This window comes from Theropithecus gelada, chromosome 11, assembly GCF_003255815.1.
Source record: "Theropithecus gelada isolate Dixy chromosome 11, Tgel_1.0, whole genome shotgun sequence".
Lineage (NCBI taxonomy): Eukaryota > Metazoa > Chordata > Mammalia > Primates > Cercopithecidae > Theropithecus > Theropithecus gelada.
Window position 1 is genome coordinate 60,773,811 of NC_037679.1, and position 23,490 is coordinate 60,797,300.

Consider the following 23,490-nt stretch of genomic DNA (forward strand, 5'->3'; position numbering starts at 1 on the left):
TGGTCTTGAACTCCTGACCTCAGGTGATCCACCCGCCTCAATCTCCCAAAGTGCTGGGATTACAGGCACGAGCCCAGCAGTGATCTATTATTTTATAGTCTATGTTTATATATCTGACTGACTTCTTTCACTTAGTGTGATGCTCTCAAGCTTCGTCCATGTTGTAGCATGTGTCATTGTCTCATTCTTTTATATGTCCTATAATTTTGAAAAATGATGCTTTTGGAAAAAAATGCAAATGCAGAGTATCCCTTAATAGAAATCTTTGCTATTCTTAGAGGAGAACAAGTGACAAGTTATTTAACCTAGAGATTTGGCTTGAAAACTTAATATTGACATATCAATAAGGAACAAGAAAAAATATAATGCAATAATTAAGGATTGATGAAAATGAAAAGCTAATTGGAGCATGAAAATGATCATCTGAATACAAAGACTTTTCTGCCTAGTCTTGGTGAAAATTAAGGCATTGGTTGGATTGGCATATCATGATTTTTAATTTGATTTTTTTTTTTATCATCCAGCAAACTTTTTGCACTCCTGAGTCAGCACATGCATCTGTCAGAGAGAGAAGAGCAAGACGGAGCACGAGGCTGCGGCTGAATTTAGAAAGTTAGAGGTGTTCTCATCAGCCACATGAGATGGGCAGGAGATTCCTTCCAGTAGGCGAGAGAGCAGAGTGCAGACAACAGATGTGAGAAAGGTCCCCATAGCTGTCAAGTTCCTGCATCCTTGTGCTGAAGAAAGGGAGGTGCCATCATGATTGATGTTCAGAGGCAGTATAAAAGCACTGAGTTTCTCCCCAACTGCTTGTCACACCGACCTGCACTATCTCTCGCCTGCCTGTGGGTTTCTGTCAACTAGTCGTGGAGGGGAGAAAACTCTTTAAAGAATAACATCTTACTGTGGTCATGCCAGAACCCACTAAGAAAGAGGGTAAGACTTATCCAGAAATCTTTTTGTTGTACTCCTTAATAAAGTGTGTTTATTTTGGTATTTGTCTTCAAACAAATAACAAATTTCTTAACTAGATGAGAAAATAAAATCACTATGATTTAAGGAAAAGATGGTTTAAATTAAACAGACCAAAGGAAAAATACAGTGAGAGTATACTGAATTTAAAAATTTCTGATAATGATAGTTTCTAAAGGGATATTGACTAAAATTATCAAATGATAATTCTATCACTCAATTGTAAAGAATCCTTAAAGTGTAATTTAAGGATGTTAATTGCTGATGGTAAACAGATTACATTTTCAAGCATATTTTCTTAGGTTTAGTCACAAATTTTTACCATGTATTTGCAATTTGCAGAGAGTAGAAGACTTAAAATATTTTCTAAAATGGTTAATACATTGGATCAAGATTTCAAAAAAGAATTTGTGACATTATTTCCAGATTTGCTACATTTTTAAAATGGAAACATATTTAAAATATACAGATGAAGGGTTTTTTGTTGTGTTCTTATCAGTGCCTTTGGAGGTTCATTATTAAATTCTTGCATGGAAAGAAAACCAAACACCAGGAAAAAAGGATATCCCTGAATGTCATGAATAGATTGTTCTTTCACGAGTTTTATTGTAGAGAATTTCATAATATGTAGCCTTTAAGAATAGTTAAGCTGAAAGTATAAAAATATTCTTCCTTAGAAGAAATGTTTTCTCTAACAAAGTTTCTCCTTTCTAAAAAGTTATTAGTATATTAAAACTACCAATTGGTAACAGAAGTAAATTGGAATTATTAATTATGAAAATAAATAATAAGCACAAATTAATAGTATGCATGCATTGAATTTAATTTTTAAAGAAAATATCTTTTAAAATATTATTTCATTTATATTCATCTTCACTAGTGCTTCTTGAATCTTTATTTTTCCCTTCTGCAAATAAAAGAAAAAGAAAAAGTAGCAGGAAACATTAAAATGTCATAGTTTTCAGTTTTTAATTCTTAAAAATGCTTTAGCCATTATTTAAGGAATCTTGAAAAATATGTTACATGTTGAACTCAAAGTTGAAATATTAACCAAATTATCAAAAGTCTTTTAAATATATTTTCTTTATATAATTAAGTAACCAGTGTTGACAGGCTGTGGTGATCAGTTTACAGGTTGGCCTTACTTAGTGGCAGAGGGCATTGATGGATGAAGTCTTTCACCCAAAATAACCACACCAAATGCATGCATTAATATGGGAACTTAATCCTGACTGTCAGGCAGGGAGTCCAACCCCTGCTAAAGTATCTTATTTGTAATGCAAATGATTTACGTGTGTATTAAGTGTCCTTTTTATCTGCTCTGTCACTTTAACCTCTCCGAAGTGTACCCAGATGAAATGCATTCTACCATGTTTCCAAACTGGAAACACAATATTGTTTTAATTATTCTGAATTTAGTGAATGATTTTGCATTTTTTTTAAAGCCTAATTGAAAATGAGAAGAAAGCTGAAAAACCAATAAATAAGGTGACAGGCTGTGAGAGCCAATAAAGCTAATTAAATTATTCTGATTACTAGAGGCGATGAAGTTTACTTTTCATTTGACAACTCAGTCTGCAAAGTTGTAGGCTGCAAAGAGGAAAATATATCTTTAACTTTAGCCCCCACCCCCCGATATATATTTTTTCTTTCTGAATAAACCAGCATGGATACTAAAGACTCCATGATCTTCTTTTGCTCTAAAAGCACGTTGCTATTCTGTGTAGCAGTTCCTCCACCCAGGACAGTAATTTTATACCCATAAATTCTTTGGTTAGTGTAAATTTGGATGATGGGGAGTGGAGCAAAAAGAGTTACTGATATATTTAAAATCCATTGAGGAAGTACAGAGATTTTTTTGGTTCCCTTACCAGTGCAACTGATTCTTAAAGGAACTGTACCTCGAAGAGCGTTCCTTAGTGAAATAATTGCATTTTAATATTGTTTACATCAGAAGAGTAAGGAGTATGGCAATTCATGAACTATTCTGCTCCTTTCTTCTTCTCCTAACTGCGATTTCATTTTCACTGGGGTTAGTTTGATTACATATAAGCATCCCTCTGAAAAATAAAACATGGCCTAGAATCAGTTCTTCAGAATCATTTCAAACTATCTGCAGAAACCTGCCTAAAGAAGAGGCTCCTCCAGCCCATATGGGTCTTCTGAATCTTTCCCACAGCTCGGAAAGCCATGCCCAGGAAGGCCATGACCACTTGCTATGAATCTTGAGAGGGCATATGGGCTGGTTTGGCCTTCCTAGGATCCAGGAGGATCTGGCAACTCTTCAAAAGAGGCTGAGTTTTCAGCACCTGAAGGTACAAAACATATCTCACTCAACTACCTCCCAGCCTACCCTGACCGAATTCTGGGAGTTTTCTTCTGAAATCTTGGGAGCTGGTTCTTCTAAGGAGGAGGAGGAAGGACAGCTGTAACTCTGGATCTCGAGGAGGAAGTCTAATGGAAGTAATTAGTCAATAGTCCTTGTTTAGACTCTTGGAATATGCTGGGTGGCTCAGTGAGCCTTTTGGAGAAAGCAAGCAGTATTCTTAAGGAGTAACCACTTCCCATTGTTCTACTTTTTACCGTCATCAGTTGTATATTATCTATTCTTTGGAGAACTATGTTATTTGTACTGTCAGTTCCAGATAAAACTTACCTTACACCACTTTGGATTCTTACAGAACCTAAGGCCTAGTACAAATAAGTTATTCCAATCAAATTGGGGGGATGTGGTAGGAAGCTTCAGATTTGTGGGGCTCTCCCAGGATGCCTTTGATATATTCATTTATATAACAATTATTAATTGAGTACAAGTAAGTGCCCTACAGTTAATTCCCCAGTTCGTACTGTGTAAAGAAATCATCTTTCTTTCTTTCTTTTTTCTTTTTTTCTTTTTTTTTGAGACAGTATCTCACTCTGTGGCCTAGGCTGGAGTGCAGTGCCATGATCTTCGCTCACTACAGCCTTTGCCTCCCAGGTTCGAGTGATTCATGTGCCTCAGCATCTCAAATAGCTGGGATTACAGGCACCCACCAACACACCCAGTTAATTTTTGTATTTTTAGTAGAGACGGGGTTTCACCATGTTGGCCAGGCTGGTCTCCACCTGCTGACCTCAGGTGATGCACCTACCTTGGCCTCCCAAAGTGCTGGGATTACAGGTGTGAGCCACCGAGCCCGGCCAAGAAATCACCTTTCACTGGAAATTTCTCTTTTCGAGTCAAAAAGAAATTTTATCAATCCCAAACTAAACAATTGCAACAGGCTTTCTTCTGTGGCAGAATCTCTGTTCATTAAAGAATAGTATGAATGGCTGCTAAACACATACAAATGATTTCCTCAGAATTTTACCTCTGGCATATGTAATGATTAAATCCATAAAACCTGATTCTTTAACATCCTGGGACACCTGTTAGCTGTCAGATTCTTTTTTTTTTTTTTTCCAGAAAAGTTCTCATTCTGTCACCAGGCTGGAGTGCAGTGGTGCAATCATGGCTCACTGCAAACTCTGCCTCCCAGGCTCAAGCGATCCTCCCACCTCAGCCTCCCCAGTAGCTGAGACCACAGATACATGCCATCATGCCCAGCTAATAGCTAATTTTTATATTTTTAGTAGAGATGGGGGTCTCACTGTGTTGCTCAGGCTGGTCTCGAACTCCTGGGCTCAAGAGATCCACTTGTCTCCGCCTTCGAAAGTGCTGAGACTACAGGCATGAGTTACCGTGCCTGGCCTATTAACTGTCAGATACTATAAAACTCGGAAAAAATACCTTCTAAAACACTGAGTTGAGGCCTTAACATGAATTTCACTTTTTGTTTCTGGTTTATCAGAGCTCATTATATTTAATGTACTTAAATTCTCCAAAAAGGCAAAAGTTCCTCTTTGGTGCTTGTGTGTCATTCAAAACATCTCAAGAGTCACTGTGGTTTTCTCATTTTCCGTGTAAGATCCCTTCTTGAAAACTCAAACGTATGGCCAAACACAGGTTTCATTATGACCATAATTTTAAGGTGCCATTCTGATAACTTCAGGAGGCAAAGGCGTACCTTTGTTACTGCAGATTCTTTTGCTGTGTCAACATACAATATTCGTCTTATCCATCTTGATCTACATTTCAGTAGGAATAGATGGGACCACGGGAGCAGAGAACAGTTTTGTTGTTGTTGTTGTTGTTGTTTGAGTCCATAAGGGTTTTTCCATTTCTGTAGCTTTTTTTCCTTGGTCTCTAGAGATTTCATCACATTTTAAAGTTCTGCCGAGCCCCAAACCTACCTGAATGTACAGCAGCATTCATCGCCTCTTGCCTATTTCTAAGCATTTCTCAGGGCTTAGTCATCCATCAGAAAAGGAGCTCCCTTGATGGAAGAAGGAAACCTCCTTCTCATATTTCTTCTTTGACCTTCAGTTTCTACGTGCAAGAGAGTGAATGGCCTATTTCAAACACCGAAATCAATTTGCCTTTGGAAATATTTATTAATATATAAATACTACCCTTACCTCAAATTGGGGAAAAGTTAATAATTAATGCAGAAAACTAAGAGAAAGGAAGAGGGGAGGAGGAAAGATAGTTTATCAAGGGCAATTATTTCCCTTTTGACTTCGAATGGCTCATCGAGGCCAAGTTGAAGGTTTGGACAGAAAATAAAGAAGTTATATGAATGAATGCCATCATATTTTTTCCTCCTGAGAAAAACCGCCATGCTGTGCTGGAGATTCATGGCATATAATTGAGCTCTGTGTTGTAAGAAGGAATACTCTAGGGCAAATGCGTACTAGAGGGGCTTAATACTTGGCAGAATCCTTCTTTTTCAGTAGCCTGCTTTTATGACTGCTCCGACTGCACCTGTTAGGAAGATAAATAAAGGACCGGCCAATTCTTTCCTCTGAAGCGCCCTAAATATATCGCTTTAAAAACACTTTGGAAAAACAAGTTGTATCCTTACTTCTCACCCAGTAAATCTAAAGAAATTCCCTCTTGTTCCCAGGCATTTCAAACAGTGAGGTCAGGAGTAAGGGAGATTGTGGAGTGATCAAAGGTGGAAGTTAGGCTCACTAGCTGGTCTAAGGAACCCAGAAGGGTGGAAAGCATGAAGAACTTACAATCCTTTATGCTCTCAATGACTCACTTTATTTTGGCCATGAGACATGGCCTTGAAACTTTTTTTTTTTTTTTTTAGGCTCTGTATACACACGCAATTCATAGCGTTTCCTTATTTACAGCAATTTCAAAGTATCCCCAAATCAAACATGAGTGTTGAAGTCAACTACCCAGGCTGAAGTTGCTTTTAAAAAATGCTTGGACACAAAAACAAATAAATAAGTGGTCTCTTTAAAAACTTGAATAAATACAAAATGACGTTTTTGCAATACTTTTGTAAACAAATGCATTCTTCTTTTCAATTTTATATGGTTGTGGGAGGAGATTGCTGTGTCATTATTGCTATTGTTTTTACAGTCCAAGGAAGCATTTTTGTTACTTGTATTTAAAATTATTGCAACTGTTTTTTTAAAAAATTATTTTTAGGCTGTTTATGGACACAGAGAATAATTTTTATTATAATTAATAATGGCTATTTTTATCTTCACTGCTCCTTAATTAGTCTATGAAAACTATATTAAGAGACACAAAATACTCTTGCCTGCCAGTATCTTCTGTGGTAATTCTAAACTTCATCTCTAGACATGCTTAAGTGTGTTAGATGATAAAGAAAGGGATTAAAGTTCTAGCAGCCAAAAATAAGTACGGAAATTTTAATTTAATGTGTGTACCTGAGAGCCTGTGGCCACGTCTTCTTTGTTCTTATTCCATGTTAGTTCTTGATGGAAACAGATGTCTTTTCTGGAACCCTTGGTTTGTTCAGAGTACTGCATCCTGGGGAAACTGAATAAATACACAGAAAGGTAGCAGCTGAATTAGTGCTCTGAGTTAGGTTAATCATGAAGTAGCTACTGTTTATTCAAGAGGGGTTTCCTAAAATTTGAGAGCATAGCAATTAAGAAAAATGAAACTGTGAAAAAGAAGAAAAGACTTTGTCACTTAATTTCCTATATGTATGCAAATTATCTCATAACCAGATGAGAAGAGGGCTTCTGACCACGCAGCTTTTTACAAAGAGCCCCTCAAAATCAAAGTGATGATACTGTCTTGTCATAATTCTGCTCTCTGTGGATAGGCTCAGTTTTAATTTACAAAGAGTACATTTGGTTTAGACAGCCCAAAGATAGACCACAGGCCAAATTTTGAGATACTCCCATTCATGGGACAGAGTATTCATGGGCTGGCTTCAACATACATTTCCAGAGTAAAGTTTTAGGTACTATTAGATTGGGGCATGAATTGATTGATGTGGCAGAGGCAAAGACCAGGATCATTCAATCTCACACTTATTTCTCTTTCTAAAATGAGTTCACAAAAAGCTAACTGTAATCTGACTTTCATTATGCCTTTCAAGTCTAAATCCACTTTGATAAGGCTTGCCCTTTTATACTCCCTTAGGAATCATTTTTAGGCCAATTTGGCACATCAGGGCAGCGTCTAAAATTACACTTAATAATATGTCAGATGTTAGATCTTATGATTTTGTTCTATTCATTTTTTTGATGTGTATTTAGCTATTTTGGCTAAATATTATTCTTCTCCAAAATTGTCCAAATCTTTCTCTAAATAGTATGAGATCTCTTTATAAATTACTCAACTATAATATAATACTCTTTATAAATTGCTTTGCTTGCATCCGTTAATATCGTTTGCCTTCTAAAAACTTTTATGAATCTTGAAAGACAATGCTCTACTTAAAACTAAAAATTTGTCCATGTGTGTAATTCTACATTTTGTCATGTTTAGAGTTAGATGTCTTTAGGGTTGTTATGCACATAGTATGTATCTTGGCTTTTTCTTTATGCATCTTTAATCATATTCATTATTAAACATGGTGACATAAAAAGTTATAATATTCATAGAACATTCTAGACAGCTCAAATTCCAGCTGCACCATGAACTGAGTTACTTACACTTTGTATGCCTCTGTTTCCTCATCTGTATGTGAATAAAACAGTATCAACTCATTGGGTCTCAGTAAGAATTAACTGAAATACACCAGGTAAAGTGCTTATTTTATCTTATTTTATTTTTTATTTGAGATGGAGTCTTTCTCTGTTGCCCAGGCCGTAGTGCAGTGGCGTGATCTCGACTCACTGCGACCTCTGCCTCCCTGGTTCAAGCAATTCTCCTACCTCAGCCTCCCGAGTAGCTGGGGTTACAGGCGTGTGCCACCACGTCTGGCTAATTTTTGTATTCTTTTGGTAGAGATGGGGTTTCACCATACTGGCCAGGCTGGTCTCGAACTCCTGACCTCAAGTGATCCACCTGCCTTGGCCTCCCAAAGTGCTGGGATTACAGGCATAAGCCACCATGCCTGGAAAGGTAAAGTGCTTCGAACAGGGCCTAACATATGGAAAGATTTCAAGCATTTTCCTCCTAAAGCAGTAAAGTCAGAAATCTTGTCTGGTATAAGGTATTAAATGCCTCAAATTTCATATAAATTTTGATGGCATTTCCCTCAACATAAGGGATGTAACAACCACTGCTCACCTCCTCACTAGTGTAATATTTATAATACATGCCAAGAAAGCTGCTATGATAGTCATAACCGTCATTGCCACCACCACATTTCCTTCTTTTACTTGTAGTGAGACATCTTTTCTTTCACCCATAGAAGCTCAGATCAAATAAAAGGTCTGTACTCCATGAGCTCTGCTGTGTTCTTACTGAAATGAGCCATGTCCAATTCAGGGGTCTCTAGTTGTCAGCATATAGCATAAGGTGATAACAGTTGGGTTGTTTCTTCACTGTTCCATTGTGGGGACATGGCCTTTCCCACTTAGATGAAAGAGTTACCCTACACAATTGAACAATAACTATATCTGACACCAAAGGTTATAAGGCTTGGGTTTGTGGGACTTTACAATTTCTCTCCCTGGCTGGGTGCAGTGGCTCATGCCTGTAATCCCAACACTTTGGGAGGCGGAGGTGGGAGGATCACCTGAGGTTGGGAGTTCGAGACCAGCCTGACCAACATGGAGAAACCTCATGTCTACTAAAAATACAAAATTAGCCAGGTGTGGTGGCACACGCCTGTAATCCCAGCTACTCAGAAGGCTGAGGCAGGACAATCGCTTGAACCCGGAGATGGAGGTTGTGGTGAGCCAAGATTGTGCCATTGTACTCCAGCCTGGGCAACAAGAGCGAAACTCCGTCTCAAAAAAAAAAAAAAAGATTTCTCTCCCTATCAGGGGTGCTTTTTGGTGGATAGGGTCTTCCTCAGTCTGCGCTTTCCTGAGATAACCACATAAAGAACTCTCCATGACCACATACGGATGTGGTGGGTGATTGATTGAGTGTCACTGTGTTTACTGTGGTGGAATCTTATTTTTATGACCCCACCTGGCGTCAGGACTCTTCTGCCTCTATTTTTAAAAAGTCACCCAATGTGAGGTCCAGCAATGGCTTGGAGCAAGACCTTTAAGAGATTTATCCTATAACCCTATAGCCACATAAATAAATGACACAGGTCAGGTACAGTGGCTCATGCCTGTAATCCCAGCACCTTGGGAGGCCAAGGCCAGAGAATTGCTTGAGCCCAGGAGTTTGAGACCAGCCTGAGCAACATGGTGAAACCTCATCTCTACAAAAAATACAAAAATTATCTGGGTGTGGTGGTGCACACCTGTAGTCCCAGCTACTTGGAATCACTTGAGCCCACGAGGTCAAGGCTGCAGTGAGCCATGATCATGCCACTGCACTCCTGCCTGGGTGACAGAGCGAGATCCTGTCTCAAAATAATAATAATAATAATAAGTGATGCAAGATCCCCAGAAAAGACACAGTAAAGGATGAAATTGTTAACAATACAAATTGCTTTTGCAATAATTTCCTTTTGACCTATGCTAAAATGTTAAGCTCCTTCAATTTGAGTAAATCTTCCTCTGCAAAACACTCCAATCCCATTTGATTCTTTAAAACATGGTAAGCGTGGGGAGGAAGGCAAGTCCTCAGATCTTAGCAATTTTCCTCCAGCCCCATGTTAACAATGAGAAGTTATTTGTTGCTATGTAATAAGGACCATATTTTAATCCTCTTCCTGTGTGAAATGTGTGAAATGACATCCTGAGTTGAAACTTGCATAATTAGAAGGACAAAAGAATGAATTGACTAGGGGAGGAAAAAAACCCTGTAGATTCAGGGAAATTCCAAAAGTTGAATAATGAGTCATTGAAAATTTACATGATTGATGTACCATTAGACCTCATCTATTCAGAACATTAGAGTACAGTACAGACTTTGGCAACATTTGACCACAGTAAATAAATATGGATTAAATTGATTGAATCATTCTGTATAACCAGATTCTCTGCACAGCTAAAGGTTAATTTTGTTATATAACCTCAGAGCCTTATTTTTTCCACCAGTTTGAATAGAAACATTCTTAAAATGTAGTATATTACTCCTTGATTTGAAAAATAAAGTACAGTGGATATAATTTGTCTTAAATTATAGACATCAGTTGTTAGTATCATGTGACACCCTGAGAGACCAAATTATTTGCTTTTTTGAAAACTGGGCTCATATTGATTTGTATTTTGAATTTCTATCCAATTTTTCTTAGCTTTCTCACTTTTTGCCTCCTAGAAGTGTGCTGTCTTCTTTAGTACTCTTGTCAGTCAGCATATGAAGCTGTTGCCCTCACTCCCCTTTGTCCTTTGTTATAGACTCCGTTCCAGGTCATTAATCTGGCTGAGTAGAGTTTAGCACCATCTAAGGCACAATATTTAAGAAGGCACTCACTTTCTGGGTCACCAAAATGCAGGGTCAGCACCTTAAGTGACCTCCTTAAATTTTGCTCCTCAGGCACCCTGCTTACCTTTCCCAAGCCCCAGGCTCTGGGTTTACTGAGGAGCTAGGGCCTTGTTCCATGAGGAAAACACAGAAACTCTTAGTGCACAGAACGCAGAAGCTTGAGGTAAATGCAGAGGCCCTTCAGAGGTCTTTTTATTTGGGTGGTCAGAAGCCATTAGGTAAGTTGCTAGATAGATAGCTGAATTCTGCATAGAGGAGGTGCTACTAGGCACTATTGCCCTTTTGTCTCTATTACGGTGCACTTAGGAAAATGAGTTATTGCCCTAAAAATCAACGTATGGTTTTTATTTTGACTGATTCATTTGTTTTATCAAAGCTGCAGATGTATATGATGTATATGACCTGAGTTTGTTTTAAAATAACATGCACAAAATCTTTTTCCAAAGAGGTTTGCAATAAATTCAAAACCAGTGGTTCAAACCTTTTGGTCTCAGATCCATTTGCACCCTTAACAATTACTGATAAACTAAAGAGCATTTGTTTATGTGCATAAATAGTGTATTATACACACTAATTTTAATTTGTAATACAGTAAATATTGTATTCATGTGTCATATAATACTTACTGTATTAAAAATTAAAATTGGCTGGGCGTGGTGGCTCATGCCTATAATCCCAGCACTCAGGGAGGCCGAGGCAGATGGATCACCTGAGGTCAGGAGTTTGAGACCAACCTGGCCAACATGGTGAAACCCTGTCTCTACTAAAAATACAAAAAATTAGCTGGATGTGCTGGTGGACCCCTGTAATTCCAGCTATTCAGGAGGCTGAGGCAAGAGAATCTCTTGAATCTGGGAGGTGGAGGTTGTAGTGAGCCAAGATCACGCCATTGCACTCCAGCCTGGGCAACAAGAGCAAAACTCTGTCTCAAAATAAATAAATAAATAAATAAATAAATAAATAAATAAATAAATAAGTAAATAAAAGTAAAATTGATAATGTTTAAAATACAAGAATACAGCCAAGCTTGGTGGCTTATGCCTGTAATCCAAGCACTTTGGAAAGCTGAGGTGGGCAGATCGCTTGAGCCCAGGAATTCGAGACCAGCCTAAGAAACATGGCAAAACCTCGTCTCTAGTAAAAAATACAAAAATTAGTCGGACATGGTACATGCCTGTAGACCCAGCTACTCAGGAGGTTGATCTGGGAAGTTCATCTGAGCCTGGGGAGATCGAGGCTGCAGTGAGCCGAGATCACGCCACTGCACTCCAGCCTGGGTGACAGAATGAGACCCTTCTCAAAAAAGAAACACACACACACACACACACACACACAAGAATACACAAACAATTCTATTAGCTGTCAGAACGTTGATATCATTACACATTATGTATCCTCTGGAAAACTTCACTGTCTATTTCTTAGAGAATATGAGTGAAAAAGGCAAATAATGTCTTAGCATTACCATTATGAAAATCATTTTGACCTGGTAAACTCCCTAACTAGGGAGCTCCTGAAGATCCCAGACCATACTTTGAGAACCACTAATATAAATCAATTTAGTTTATTTGTTGTTGTTGTTTTGTTTTTGTATAGAGACAGGGTCTCACTACATTGCCAGGCCTGGTCTTGAACTCCTGAGCTCAAGCAAGCCACCCACCCCCATCTGCCAAAGTGATGGGATTACAGGCGTGAGCCACCAAGCCCAGCCTACTTATTTAAAAAGTATGTAATTCTCTTAAATCCCAAAGTATAAGGTATCCAGACCCATAACGCCTATAATGAATAGAGTGGGGAACAAAATAAGCAAGTAACTGTGAAAATGTTGAATTAAATGTTGATTTCTGTCCAAATTCTGCATCTGTGATACATAAGCAATTTGGCCAATAAAAATACACTGTCATTTATATTTGCTGATTTTGGGGGTACACTGTTTTTTGTTTGTTTCGTTTTGTTTGAGATGGGTCTTACTCTGTCACTCAGGAGTGCGGTGGTGCAATCTTGGCTCACTGCAACCTTCGCCTACCCGGCTCAAGCAATCCTCCCACCTCAGCCTCCAAAGTAGCTGGGACCACAGGCATGCAACACCATGCCCGACTAATTTCTTGTATTTTTGGTAGAGATGTGGTTTTGCCATGTTGCACAGGCTAGTTGTGAACTCCTGAGCTCAAGCGATTCCATCTGCCTCCCCAAGTGCTGAGATTATAGGCGAGAGCCACCACGCCTGGCCATGGGGTACACTTATGATTAACAGAATCAAACATCTCTAAGCATTATTAATGTCCCTGTGAAAGCAATATTTTATGCTATGGCAGCTTCCATTGTGCTCGTGTCTGGGCAAATAAGGTCCAGGTTAGAGTATGCATATAGAGTCAGACCCCATCATCAAGACGGGAGACACCTGATAGTGTTTATTACATATTTAATCTAAAAAGAAAGATAATTTGCTATACCACCAAAAATGACAGTACAGGAGTTGGCCAAGTAGACCCTTCCTTATTCATCATGATGTTTACAAAACATAAAGCCTTCACGTGTTTTTTTTCAAAGCTAGAATTTTACTTTGAGAATAAGAAAAAATAATTAGGAATAGCATACAATTTTCCCCTATGCCTCAAATTTCCAAAGAATATTTTTTATTTTTAAAAAATTTTCCCCAAGAAAGTGACAGAAAGCCACAAAAAGAGACCTAGAATCATAACATTTAGTGATAACTGTTATCATGTGTTCTTCTGTCTTTTTTATGCCTATATAATATATTCATGTGATATGCTCTCCTTGTATAAAAAACTAAATTAAATTGTACATAATGGCCCAGAAGATAGTTTAAGTAGGTAAAATAATGTAATATTTGAGACAGCCCATGGGAAGAAGAGAACTGGGTGTTTTGTTTTGTTTTAAGTGTATAGACACAGACATAGAGAGAGAGACAGTTTAATGAATTTTAAGACATAAGATTTCTTTTTTTCCCCTTTAAATTACTGACCATGAAACCCTTGATCATTGAAAATAGAAATGGACTCCACTGGAGAGGGCCAAACCATTTATGGAGTTACTGGGTCCCTAGTGTTTCTGCAGCAGCACAAAGGCCACATATGGGGCTGTCTATTTCATAGCTGCCACCAGTGCCCGTCAATTAGAATGCCTTGGCACAGGCTGTGCAGGCATGCCATTGGTGGCATACCTGTGCTGTTTACAGTAGGTGACCATAGGAAAAATCCACCATAAATAGATCTACCCCTTTGAAAGCATTTCAGTGCTGCAGAGGGAGAGAAAGTCTGTATCTGTTCATTAGAAAGGATCGAAGAACAGCCGCCCTTGCCCAGGAAAGAAGGGGCTGGCTTTAGTTGTTGGTTCACAAACCAGTTCATTTTTAGGTTGTCCCTTAAAATATTTCCTTGGGCTTATTTTTTTTCAAAAAGTATCCTTGTTTTTCCTTTTTTATTCAAACATTTTAAAACATGCTTCTTTAGTCCTGTTAGCATGTTTTCTAACAAAGATATTATGTGGGAGAACCAAGAGAGGAGAACAAAAAACCAACTGTATTTACCTAGAAGGAATGTTCCACAGAACTTTGCCCCTTGGCTTTTGAATAAGCAGAAGTACAGCAGGACCTCACCTCAATAAATATCTGTTTGCTTGTTTAAGATTTAGAGAGCTTACCAAAGGTGGGTGCCTCTCGAACATTGCAACACAGCCAACCTTGTTGACAACAGTTGGTGTGATTGACTGTTATTTGCTAAGAAACTGGTGGGACAGGTTCCTCGACACAAGTTGCTTTGCTGTTTTTGGGAGCCCCGATTTTAGAAGGGGAGGATTCCTTAGAAAGGCGAGGGGTGTAATATTCCTGAGAGCCAAAACTAACCCTAATTGCTCTCCTGCCCTTGTTAAGAAATGGAAGACATTTGTTGACAGTAAGAAGAAATGTAAATGATGGCGCTTGGGTGAATGCCCCTGGAGCCTTGGCCAGCGGGAGGGGAACCAATGAAAGACATAGTGTTCCCTGTGGGGAACACAGACGAAGAAAGCTGCCCACAGAATGCCAGGGGACGGTTATGGGTTTCTTGGCAGCAAGGAGAAGGGGCTTTTGTGCAGGGAGGAACAGCCTGCCAGTTAACTATATTTATGGAGCACCTGCTGTGTGGAATCTGAAAAGGAGAAGGAGAAGGGCCTTGTCCTCAAGAAGCTTGTGATCAAAGGGAGAAGAAAAGTCCCCATCTACTGTAAACCCATTGGGATTCCCACTCACATTTGAAAAAGGAGAGAAACGGGTGATATTTAGGGGGTGTGCTGAGCCTTGTTACTCAAAATGTGGGTTGTGGACCAGCAGCATCACCTGGGAGCCTTTTAGAAATGCAGAATCTTTTTATTTTTAAAATTAAAAAAAAAATTTCTGGAGATGGGGTCTTGCTCTGTCACCCTGGCTGAAGTATAGTGGTACAATCTTGGCTCACTGCAGCCTCCACCTCCTGGGCTTAAGTGATACTCCCACCTCAGCCTCCCAAGTCACTGTGACTTAGGAAGCACCAGCTAATGTGAAATGTTTTTTTGTGAAGACAGGATTTCATTATGTTGCCCAGGTAGGTCTCAAACACCTGGGCTCAAGCGATCCTCCCACTGTGACCTCCTGAGCCACTGCGCAACCTTGAAATGCAGAATCGTGAACCCTACTGCTGCAGACCCCAAGAGTCAGAATCTGCAGTTCGATCAGATCCCTAAGTGATTAATATGCATACTGCAGTTTGAGAAGTTCTAGAGGATTTCTGGAAGTAATGAGTCTTGAATGTTTTAAGAGAGCAGCATGACTTGGTTCAGTGACTCAATTGATACTGAAAGGCAATTCATTTACCTGTGAATTTCCTAAACACAGGTATCTTATCACATTGTAACCACTTTTATAACCCACTGACCTTGTTAAATTCATAATGGGAGTTGAATGAATTTAGCTTGCAAGGGTGCTCCTGCCTATGGTTCCTATTCAGTGAGGTACTGTGGAAATTGCTGTTAATGAACGAATGTTACAGAGGCAGACAGTGAACTTTAGGAACAGGTAAATTATTTTTAGAGAAATGGGCAAAGCTGACCATGACAGGACCTGTCAGAGACAAACATATGAATTAGAGTGAGAGAGATGCGTGAGAAGTTCCTTCAAGGTAAATGGGCACACCTTGGGGTCTCTGAGACTTACCTGCAATGCTTCATTTTCCATTTAAGTCATGTGCTGCTTGGCCTTTACCACTCCTTGGTTTTCCAGTTTCCAGGTTTAAGACAACTGGAATTTTCTGTTTCAAATGCTCCGAAAAGGACTAAGGTCCTATTTTCTCTGATCATTTCTGTCTTGCCATGATTGATTGATTGAATCATTGTTTGATCTACTTATCTGCAGTCTGCAAACTATAATGCATATAAATTGCATCGAGCTCAACTACTATTCCCACTTTGTAGTAGGGTTATGAGGGACTCACCTCTTCTGTCCAGTCCCCACCCCCCATGCAAACATGTTTTAACACATACAGCTCGTAGACCTAGAAATAAGACATATCCTTAGCAGGCAGCATGTGGAGGAAGACATAAGTGTCTTTTTCATAGGTGTGTCTGAGTAAAAATGATGATCATAACGATAAAAACCATGAAAAGATAAAGCCTATGTGACATTTGCCATGTTCTCTACCCCTGCTAATGCATTCATTCCGCCAATGACCCCTGAGTTAGGCTGTGCTATTATTTCTATCTCATACTTGAGGAAATCGATGTGCACCCCACTCCTACAAATAGGGAGGACAACATCCATATGAGACTATGTGGTCTTGAGATTAAGACCAACTAATTCAGTGGGGAAAATAGTGTCATTGTTCTGAGAAGTCCATCAACCCTGTTCTGACTTGATCAACTTAAGTAGCAGGGAAAGGAAGTGCAGGGCGGGGCTGCAGAGGCCAGGCTTAGCCAAGCAAGCCTGGAGTACAGCCTGGTTCCACCCTTCCTAGACTGTGCGATCTCAAAGAGCCTCAGTTCCCACTTGCAAAATGGAGATAATCATAGTACTGATTCCACAGAGTTGTAAGGGATTAAAAGGATTAATATACACTAGGTCCTACATGTGGTGGGTTCTAATAAGGGGTTGCAATGTATTTACTCCTTCACTGGCTATAAAGTAAAGAGGTTTCTGTGATTTTGAGAAGAAAAAGTTCTGGATCTGCCTATTTACCAGGCCAGTATACATTTTTCTATTTCTACTCCCTGCAACCATCCCACAACGGTCCTAACATTAATATCCTATAATGTTTCTGCCATTCTCTCTGGTAGAGTTGGCTATTCATGACCAATGTTTTGTGGACTAAGTGGAAGTTGAATTAAGCCCTTTACATTATCATTTTGATTTTTGGTCTGTTACATAGCCCATGGGGCTATAGAAAAAATGGAAATGGAGAATGTACATTCAGGGAACATCTACAGTTTTAGTGCCCAAGATGATTCTCTTTTACGTATTTGATTAGAGTTTACCATTGGCCTTAGCTGGATTTTTAAGCAACTATGGTTACCCTTAAAAAATGAGAATTGGGCACATAGATGCTAAACAGGTATTATCAATTTAATAGTTGATATCCAACCACCAAAAGAAGCCCTTCTTATTTCTTTTGTATCAATTCTCTATGCATTTAACGTGTTTTCAGCAATAAAATGAGACACCGGGGAGATAAGAAAAGAAGGAAAGACCCCCGGCTTTGTTTAGATGGGGGAGAAACAGAAACATAAATATACAGAGACTATTAGACAATAATTAAGTCATAGTAAAAAGAGAATGTGTTATGACATGGTCCAGAATGCAAAAGAGTAAGAAAGAAGAACGGAATAGAATAATCAGTTCTGACCGGCCGCAGTGGCTCACACCTGTAATCCCAGCACTTTGGGAGGCAGAGGCGGGTGGTTCATGAGGTCAAGAGATCGAGACCATCCTGGCCAACATGGTGAAACCCTGTCTCCACTAAAAATACAAAAATTAACTGGGCATAGTGGCACGTGCCTATAATCCCAGCCACTTGGGAGGTTGAGGCAGGAGAACTGCTTGAACCCAGGAGGTGGAGACTGCAGTGAGCCAAGGTCACGCCACTGCACTCCAGCCTGGCGATAGAGCGAGACTTCGTCTCAAAAAAAAAAAAAAAAAAAAAAAAAAAGAATAATCAGTTCCGAGCGCCTTGAGAAAAATGTTGGCGATGTGGATAAAGATTGCCAAATGATAGTAATGGAAACAGTTCATTCTGTGAATTATAGAGCTCTTTCTACATGGCAGGAACTACCCTACGCATTTTACATAGAATTGGCACCCTAAGAGGTTATTTATTTTGTTAATCTTATTTCACAGATGAAGGACCCAAGGCTGTTAGAGATTAAGGAATTGCACATGATTGCACAATGAATAAGGCAGAGAGTCAGGATTCAGACCTAAGTCTGACTCCATCATATGTTCAGAAAAAGCAGGAGGTCTGCTGGGGAGAACAGTGGCAGAAAGGTCAGAAGGTGAACAGAAATGGCTCTAGAACAGAGGGGCCACTGGAACGTAGTAAGAGAAGGGAGAGAAAGAAGTGCCCATGAACAAAGGCTTTGAATGCAAACCTGGGGAGGGTAGACCTAATCAAATAGTAATAGAAACCCTTTCAAGCAGAATAATGGGATGAAACACAGTTGTAGGATAAATAACTTCTGCAGCTGTGGGGAAAGGAGACTGGAGGGATGAGAAATTTGTCTGTAGACAGAACCAGGAAGAAGTCCTTGGGCATGTCATGGCAATGGCCCTGTCTGAAAGATAGCGTGTCAAAGAAATTGGCGTCTCGCTCTCAGTATTCTGATATCCATGTGCTGCAATAACTTATTCAAAGCCAAGAGGACAATATTAGATTTCCATTTCTGCACTCAGATCTCTGAAAATAAAATGCTTTGACTGACAGTTTCATGTTTTGATTGATGATAACCTGAGTGATTCTTTCCATGATGTAGTGAAGAAACAAAAACATTTCTGACAATGCCATCCAAGGGACATTTGTGTTTTCACTGTATCTGCGAATTACATCACATCCTGCTACATTTTCTTCTGCCCATGTATAAGGTTATGTATTTGTCTATTGGTTATATATATTCTTCTCCCTCACTAGTAAATAGTAATAAACTTATTTATGGCCACCTGAATAAAAGTTTTTAAAAAGCAATAAATTGAAGTTTATACTAGCCACAAAATGAGTGATGGAAAAAGACATTATTGCATCCTGGCAGGCCTGCATTACTCTTTTCTTGATTTCTGTTACGGTGCAATCCATTCATTTTTCCATGCTCATTCCAGCCTTCCTAGACTAGAATGGGGCACTTGGCCTATACATAGTGGTGACTGTTCTGCCAAACTGCTTGTTACAGGGCATCGTTCTCCCTGTTCAACAAGAGTCACTTGTGGAAAAAAAAAGTGGAAAATCCCATATGCTGACAAAGGCTCCCAGGATTCCACAATGTGTCTATAATACAAAAACTTTGCTATCTTTATATTTTATTTAGTAGTCAAGTAGAAGATAATTTTAGAAGCGATCACCTTCATTAACTGCCTCTTCTTGTCCTGGAGATGAAGCAGCTGGTTCATGAGTGAGTGATACTCACATGTCACTAATTCCCAATTCTGGGCATCCACGGGGATTTGGCAGGGGAAATGCTGTGCTCTTTGTTCATGGGGATGCCTTTAGCTACTTGGAAATAGTATATTCTTTAACAGAAGTTTCTTTGTCAGACTTCATAGCCAGACTGCTCTGTAATAACCAGACATCCAAAGCCAGGTAAAGCAAAACCTCAAAATCAGAGCTTGGAAAATTTTGAATCAGTGTAGGTGGGAATCTATTCCAAGCACGTATGTTTCCAGAAGCGACTCTGAGAGGGCTTAATTCTGTTTCCCAGTGAATTGCACCTTCCTTGTAAAACAACAACAACAACAACAAAAAGCACTGCAAAGCCAGAGGACTTTGATGTCATCTGCGTTCAGAAAGTGTCTCCCATGCAGGCAGAACAATGTTGGAGATGCAGTGCTCTTGCTTTCTGGGAAAAAGGGGTCTCATTTCTGCACCGACCTTACCTTAGACTCTATGGGATATGCTCGCCATATGCTTGCTACCCACTGTGTTTCACTTCATCCTAACAGCAGTCCTGCCCATGTAAGATGGGTGTTGTGGCCATTTCTCTAGAGGCAGGAAAACAGGCTCAGCACAAGTGAATGCCCGGCCTGCCTCAGAGAGGATAACTAAGTGGCAAGGACACTTGGATCCCCATTCTACTTTTATCTTTCCATCACTACACCATGCCACCTTCTGGAAATCTATATACCACACATAAATGGCAGCATGAATGTCTTGGGCCTCTTGATGCAGTAGGGTGTGTGTGTGTGTGTGTGTGTGTGTGTGTGAGAGAGAGAGAGAGAGAGAGAGAGAGAGAGAGGAGAATGTGTTTTCCTGCTCCATCCCTCTTGTGAGTACACACAGGTGAGATGGCTGCCTGCAGTAGAAGCAGCCTGGGGCTGTGGAAAGCAGTTCTTCTCTGTGATAAATGAGCCTAACATTTCCATGACTTTTCCATTTCTAGAAAATGAAGTGCCAGCCCCAGCCCCGCCCCCGGAAGGTGAGTAAAAACACTGCCTCACACACGTTTGGGCTGCAAATACAGAACGTCCATCCCAGCATGATTTGGCCTCCATGGTGCTGTGAGCTGTGAGCTTTAACCTAATTCCTACTGAGAAGTTGGATGGTGACCATTGTGATAAGTTGATAATAATAAAAATAATACATTGTGTTTATATAATCCTCTTGTGTTAATCTAATTTGGATGGCACTTCATATATATTAGGGGAAGAATTCTTATGAAACCTTTCAAGTTACATAAAAGTTATTATGTCCGCATTTTACAGCATGGAGGCTGAGCCTCCGTCCAAGGGGTTGAAGGATTTGTGAGGCTTTTTCCTATATAGTGAAGGTCAAACAAACCCACATCTTCTTCATGAGAGTGGGGAGTGGATCCATCTCTACCCTGGAAGATCAGCTGTCCCTTCTCAACTTGACATATGTCACCATTGAGCACCTGCAGAAACTCCCTAGGGACTTTCCGGAAAGGTTTGGTGGCCTCTGAGGTTCAACGTGAGGACCAACTTCTTGAGTTCTTAGTACCATATTGTCCACCAGCTGGCAGTAGGAAACAAGCACAAGGATCCAGTGAGACCCTTGGCAGGTAGGGCAGTCCTCGATGGCACGCAATATGTGAAGCTTGTTTTTATGTCCACATACACCTAAAGAAGAGAAGAGGATTGAAAGATTGAAAGCTCGAAAGATTGAAAGCTCAACATGGCTTAAATTTTCAACATGGCTCTTCAGAGCCATTTATCAGCCAAACAGCCCCAAGATGGAAGCAACCAAAATCACGTGCATTGTCCTATAAAGACTCCAAAGTGGCCTTTCTCATCCCTCTTCCTCCTTGAAAAGGGTGATAAACTGGCATCCATTCAATAATTATTCACTAGGTATTTACCTCGTGCACAACTCTGACCTAACCCTTCAGAGGGATTCAGACATACCTACCATATACGTATTAGCAGCTAGGTGCAAGCATATTGTGCCAGATGTAGTGGGGAACTCTACATAGAACACATCTCCCTGTATTCAGTTTGTTTGCAGCCAGGTAGAAAATAGAATACAGCCTGGAGAACAATTAGATAAAATGCAACTAAAACATGAAAACATTAGGCAATATTATAAGAACCCCCCACCCCCACCAAGCAGTATGTGATTACTTTTGGGTTGCTTAAACTGACAATGTGTTATGAAGCCAGCAGGTGACTGTAGACCTGGTCCAGCTTAGGTGAAAGCAGGAGTTGGAGAAAGTCTCAGTTTCTAATCATCTTTTCACACAAAAACTTATGAGGCAATTATAAAGCTCTTCCTCTTCCTCCCTGGAGATCGTTTTACTCTTTTCTTTGTTTTCTTTTTTCTTTTCTTTCTCTTTCTTGAGACAGCGTCTTGCTCTGTTATCCAAGCTGGAGTGCAGTGGCACCCTCACAGCTCACCGCAGCCTCAAACTCCTGGGCTCAAGCAGAGATTGTTTTTCAGGAGGGCAGTTTAAGAAAACTAGCTACTCACAAGAGGCCCTTTGTCCAGCTAAGAATACTAGATTCACACACTAAACCCTAAACAGTATAGAGAAGTATTACAATGTGTCAAAATGAACAAAACTGGCTCAGTGTCATATGAGTTCAAACAGGGGCAAGCTCAGATTTATTTTCTTTAGATCTTGATCTTGAAACTAGTATAGATGTGTGACATTTTTCTTAGGATCTTCCTCTTCCTTAGTATGTTTTCTTCTTGCCCATAACAAATTTACTTTGATCAACATTGGTACACTAAGAACCTACTGACCATTACAAGCAAACCTTTCCCTTCTGTTTTTCATATTAGTTACTGCCACTGAGCCCCTATCATTTCCTTTGCATGCCATATTTCATATTCATTGCACAACATTGACTTCCTCTTGCTCAAATGTCTCCTCCCAAATTCTGCTAAAATTGTCCTTCTTAGTTAACTGAGATTTGAATCTCTATTCATCAGTCCAAAAAAAGAGAATCCATTCTTGAAACAATTCTTTTTTTACATATACCATAAGTCAGATACCATTTGCAGGTCTAAACTAATATGATTCCAAACACAGAGAAATGCAAACTAGATGGTCTCAACTGATAGAACCTGATGTTACCGCTCTTGTTTTGCATTTATTGCCACTAAAGCCAATCCAGAAGATTCACATGGACACTGAAACATTTTCCTTGAATTAACATACACTGCACACAATTACACATTTTGTACTTTACTATAAAATCTAGAAGTCCAAACTCTTGGAATCATTACACGGGGCAAACTGACTTTTCTTTAAAAAGTCAGTCCCTTGTTGAGGTCTAAAATTAAGTGGCTCACATTTTTTTTTGCCCAATTCTACTCCAGCATGTTATATAACATGATCCAAGTATAGTTGAGTGCATTTTAACAAAATCTGTATTGAGTGTTCTTATGTGTACTTTTTCAAAATTGATCAGATTAATTGCTTTTCACGAAAAGTTTAGTGTGGCTCTAAATTATAACTTCTAAATTCATAATTCATGTACAGCATGACTATTCGGTATCATTTATGACCTGTTCTGTTGTCATTTATTTCTTCCCTCCCCCTCTCCACCCCGTTGCTCAACACACAATAAAATGCTTAAAGATACTTTAAAAAATATGCTTGTACTTTCTACACAGAACCAAGTAAAGAGAAGGAGGCCGGAACTACACCAGCAAAAGGTGAGTTGGAGGGAGGGAGAGTGAGGCTGAAGTCAACAAAATTAGAAGCAGAAAGAGGTCAGTAAGACAATTAGATATTTTGTACTTTACTATAAAATCTGTAAGTCCAAACTCTTGGAATAATTACACGGGGCAAACTGATTTTTCTTTAAAAAGTCAGTCCCTTGTTGAGGTCTAAAATTAAGTGGCTCACATTTTTTTTTGCCCAATTCTACTCCAGCATGTTATATAACATGATCCAAGTATAGTTGAGTGCATTTTAACAAAATCTGTATTGAGTGTTCTTATGTGTACTTTTTCAAAATTGATCAGATTGAT

General features: G+C 39.4%; 1 protein-coding gene across 11 annotated transcripts in view; it reads left to right on the forward strand.

Annotated features, from left to right (window-relative positions):
* Positions 1-772: 772 nt before the first annotated feature.
* The window catches only part of MYBPC1 (myosin binding protein C, slow type), a 98,939-nt gene continuing 76,221 nt past the window's right edge, over positions 773-23,490 (forward strand). For 7 of the 11 annotated variants that reach the window (XM_025401591.1, XM_025401589.1, XM_025401593.1 and 4 more), the window contains exons 1-3: positions 773-936; positions 20,435-20,470; positions 23,131-23,172. In XM_025401591.1, coding sequence (XP_025257376.1) covers positions 912-936; positions 20,435-20,470; positions 23,131-23,172 — 103 coding nt within the window. In that variant the 5' untranslated portion in view covers positions 773-911. The remainder of the gene's footprint in view (positions 937-20,434; positions 20,471-23,130; positions 23,173-23,490) is intronic. The other 4 variants (XM_025401599.1, XM_025401594.1, XM_025401588.1 and 1 more) reach the window with 3 other exon arrangements.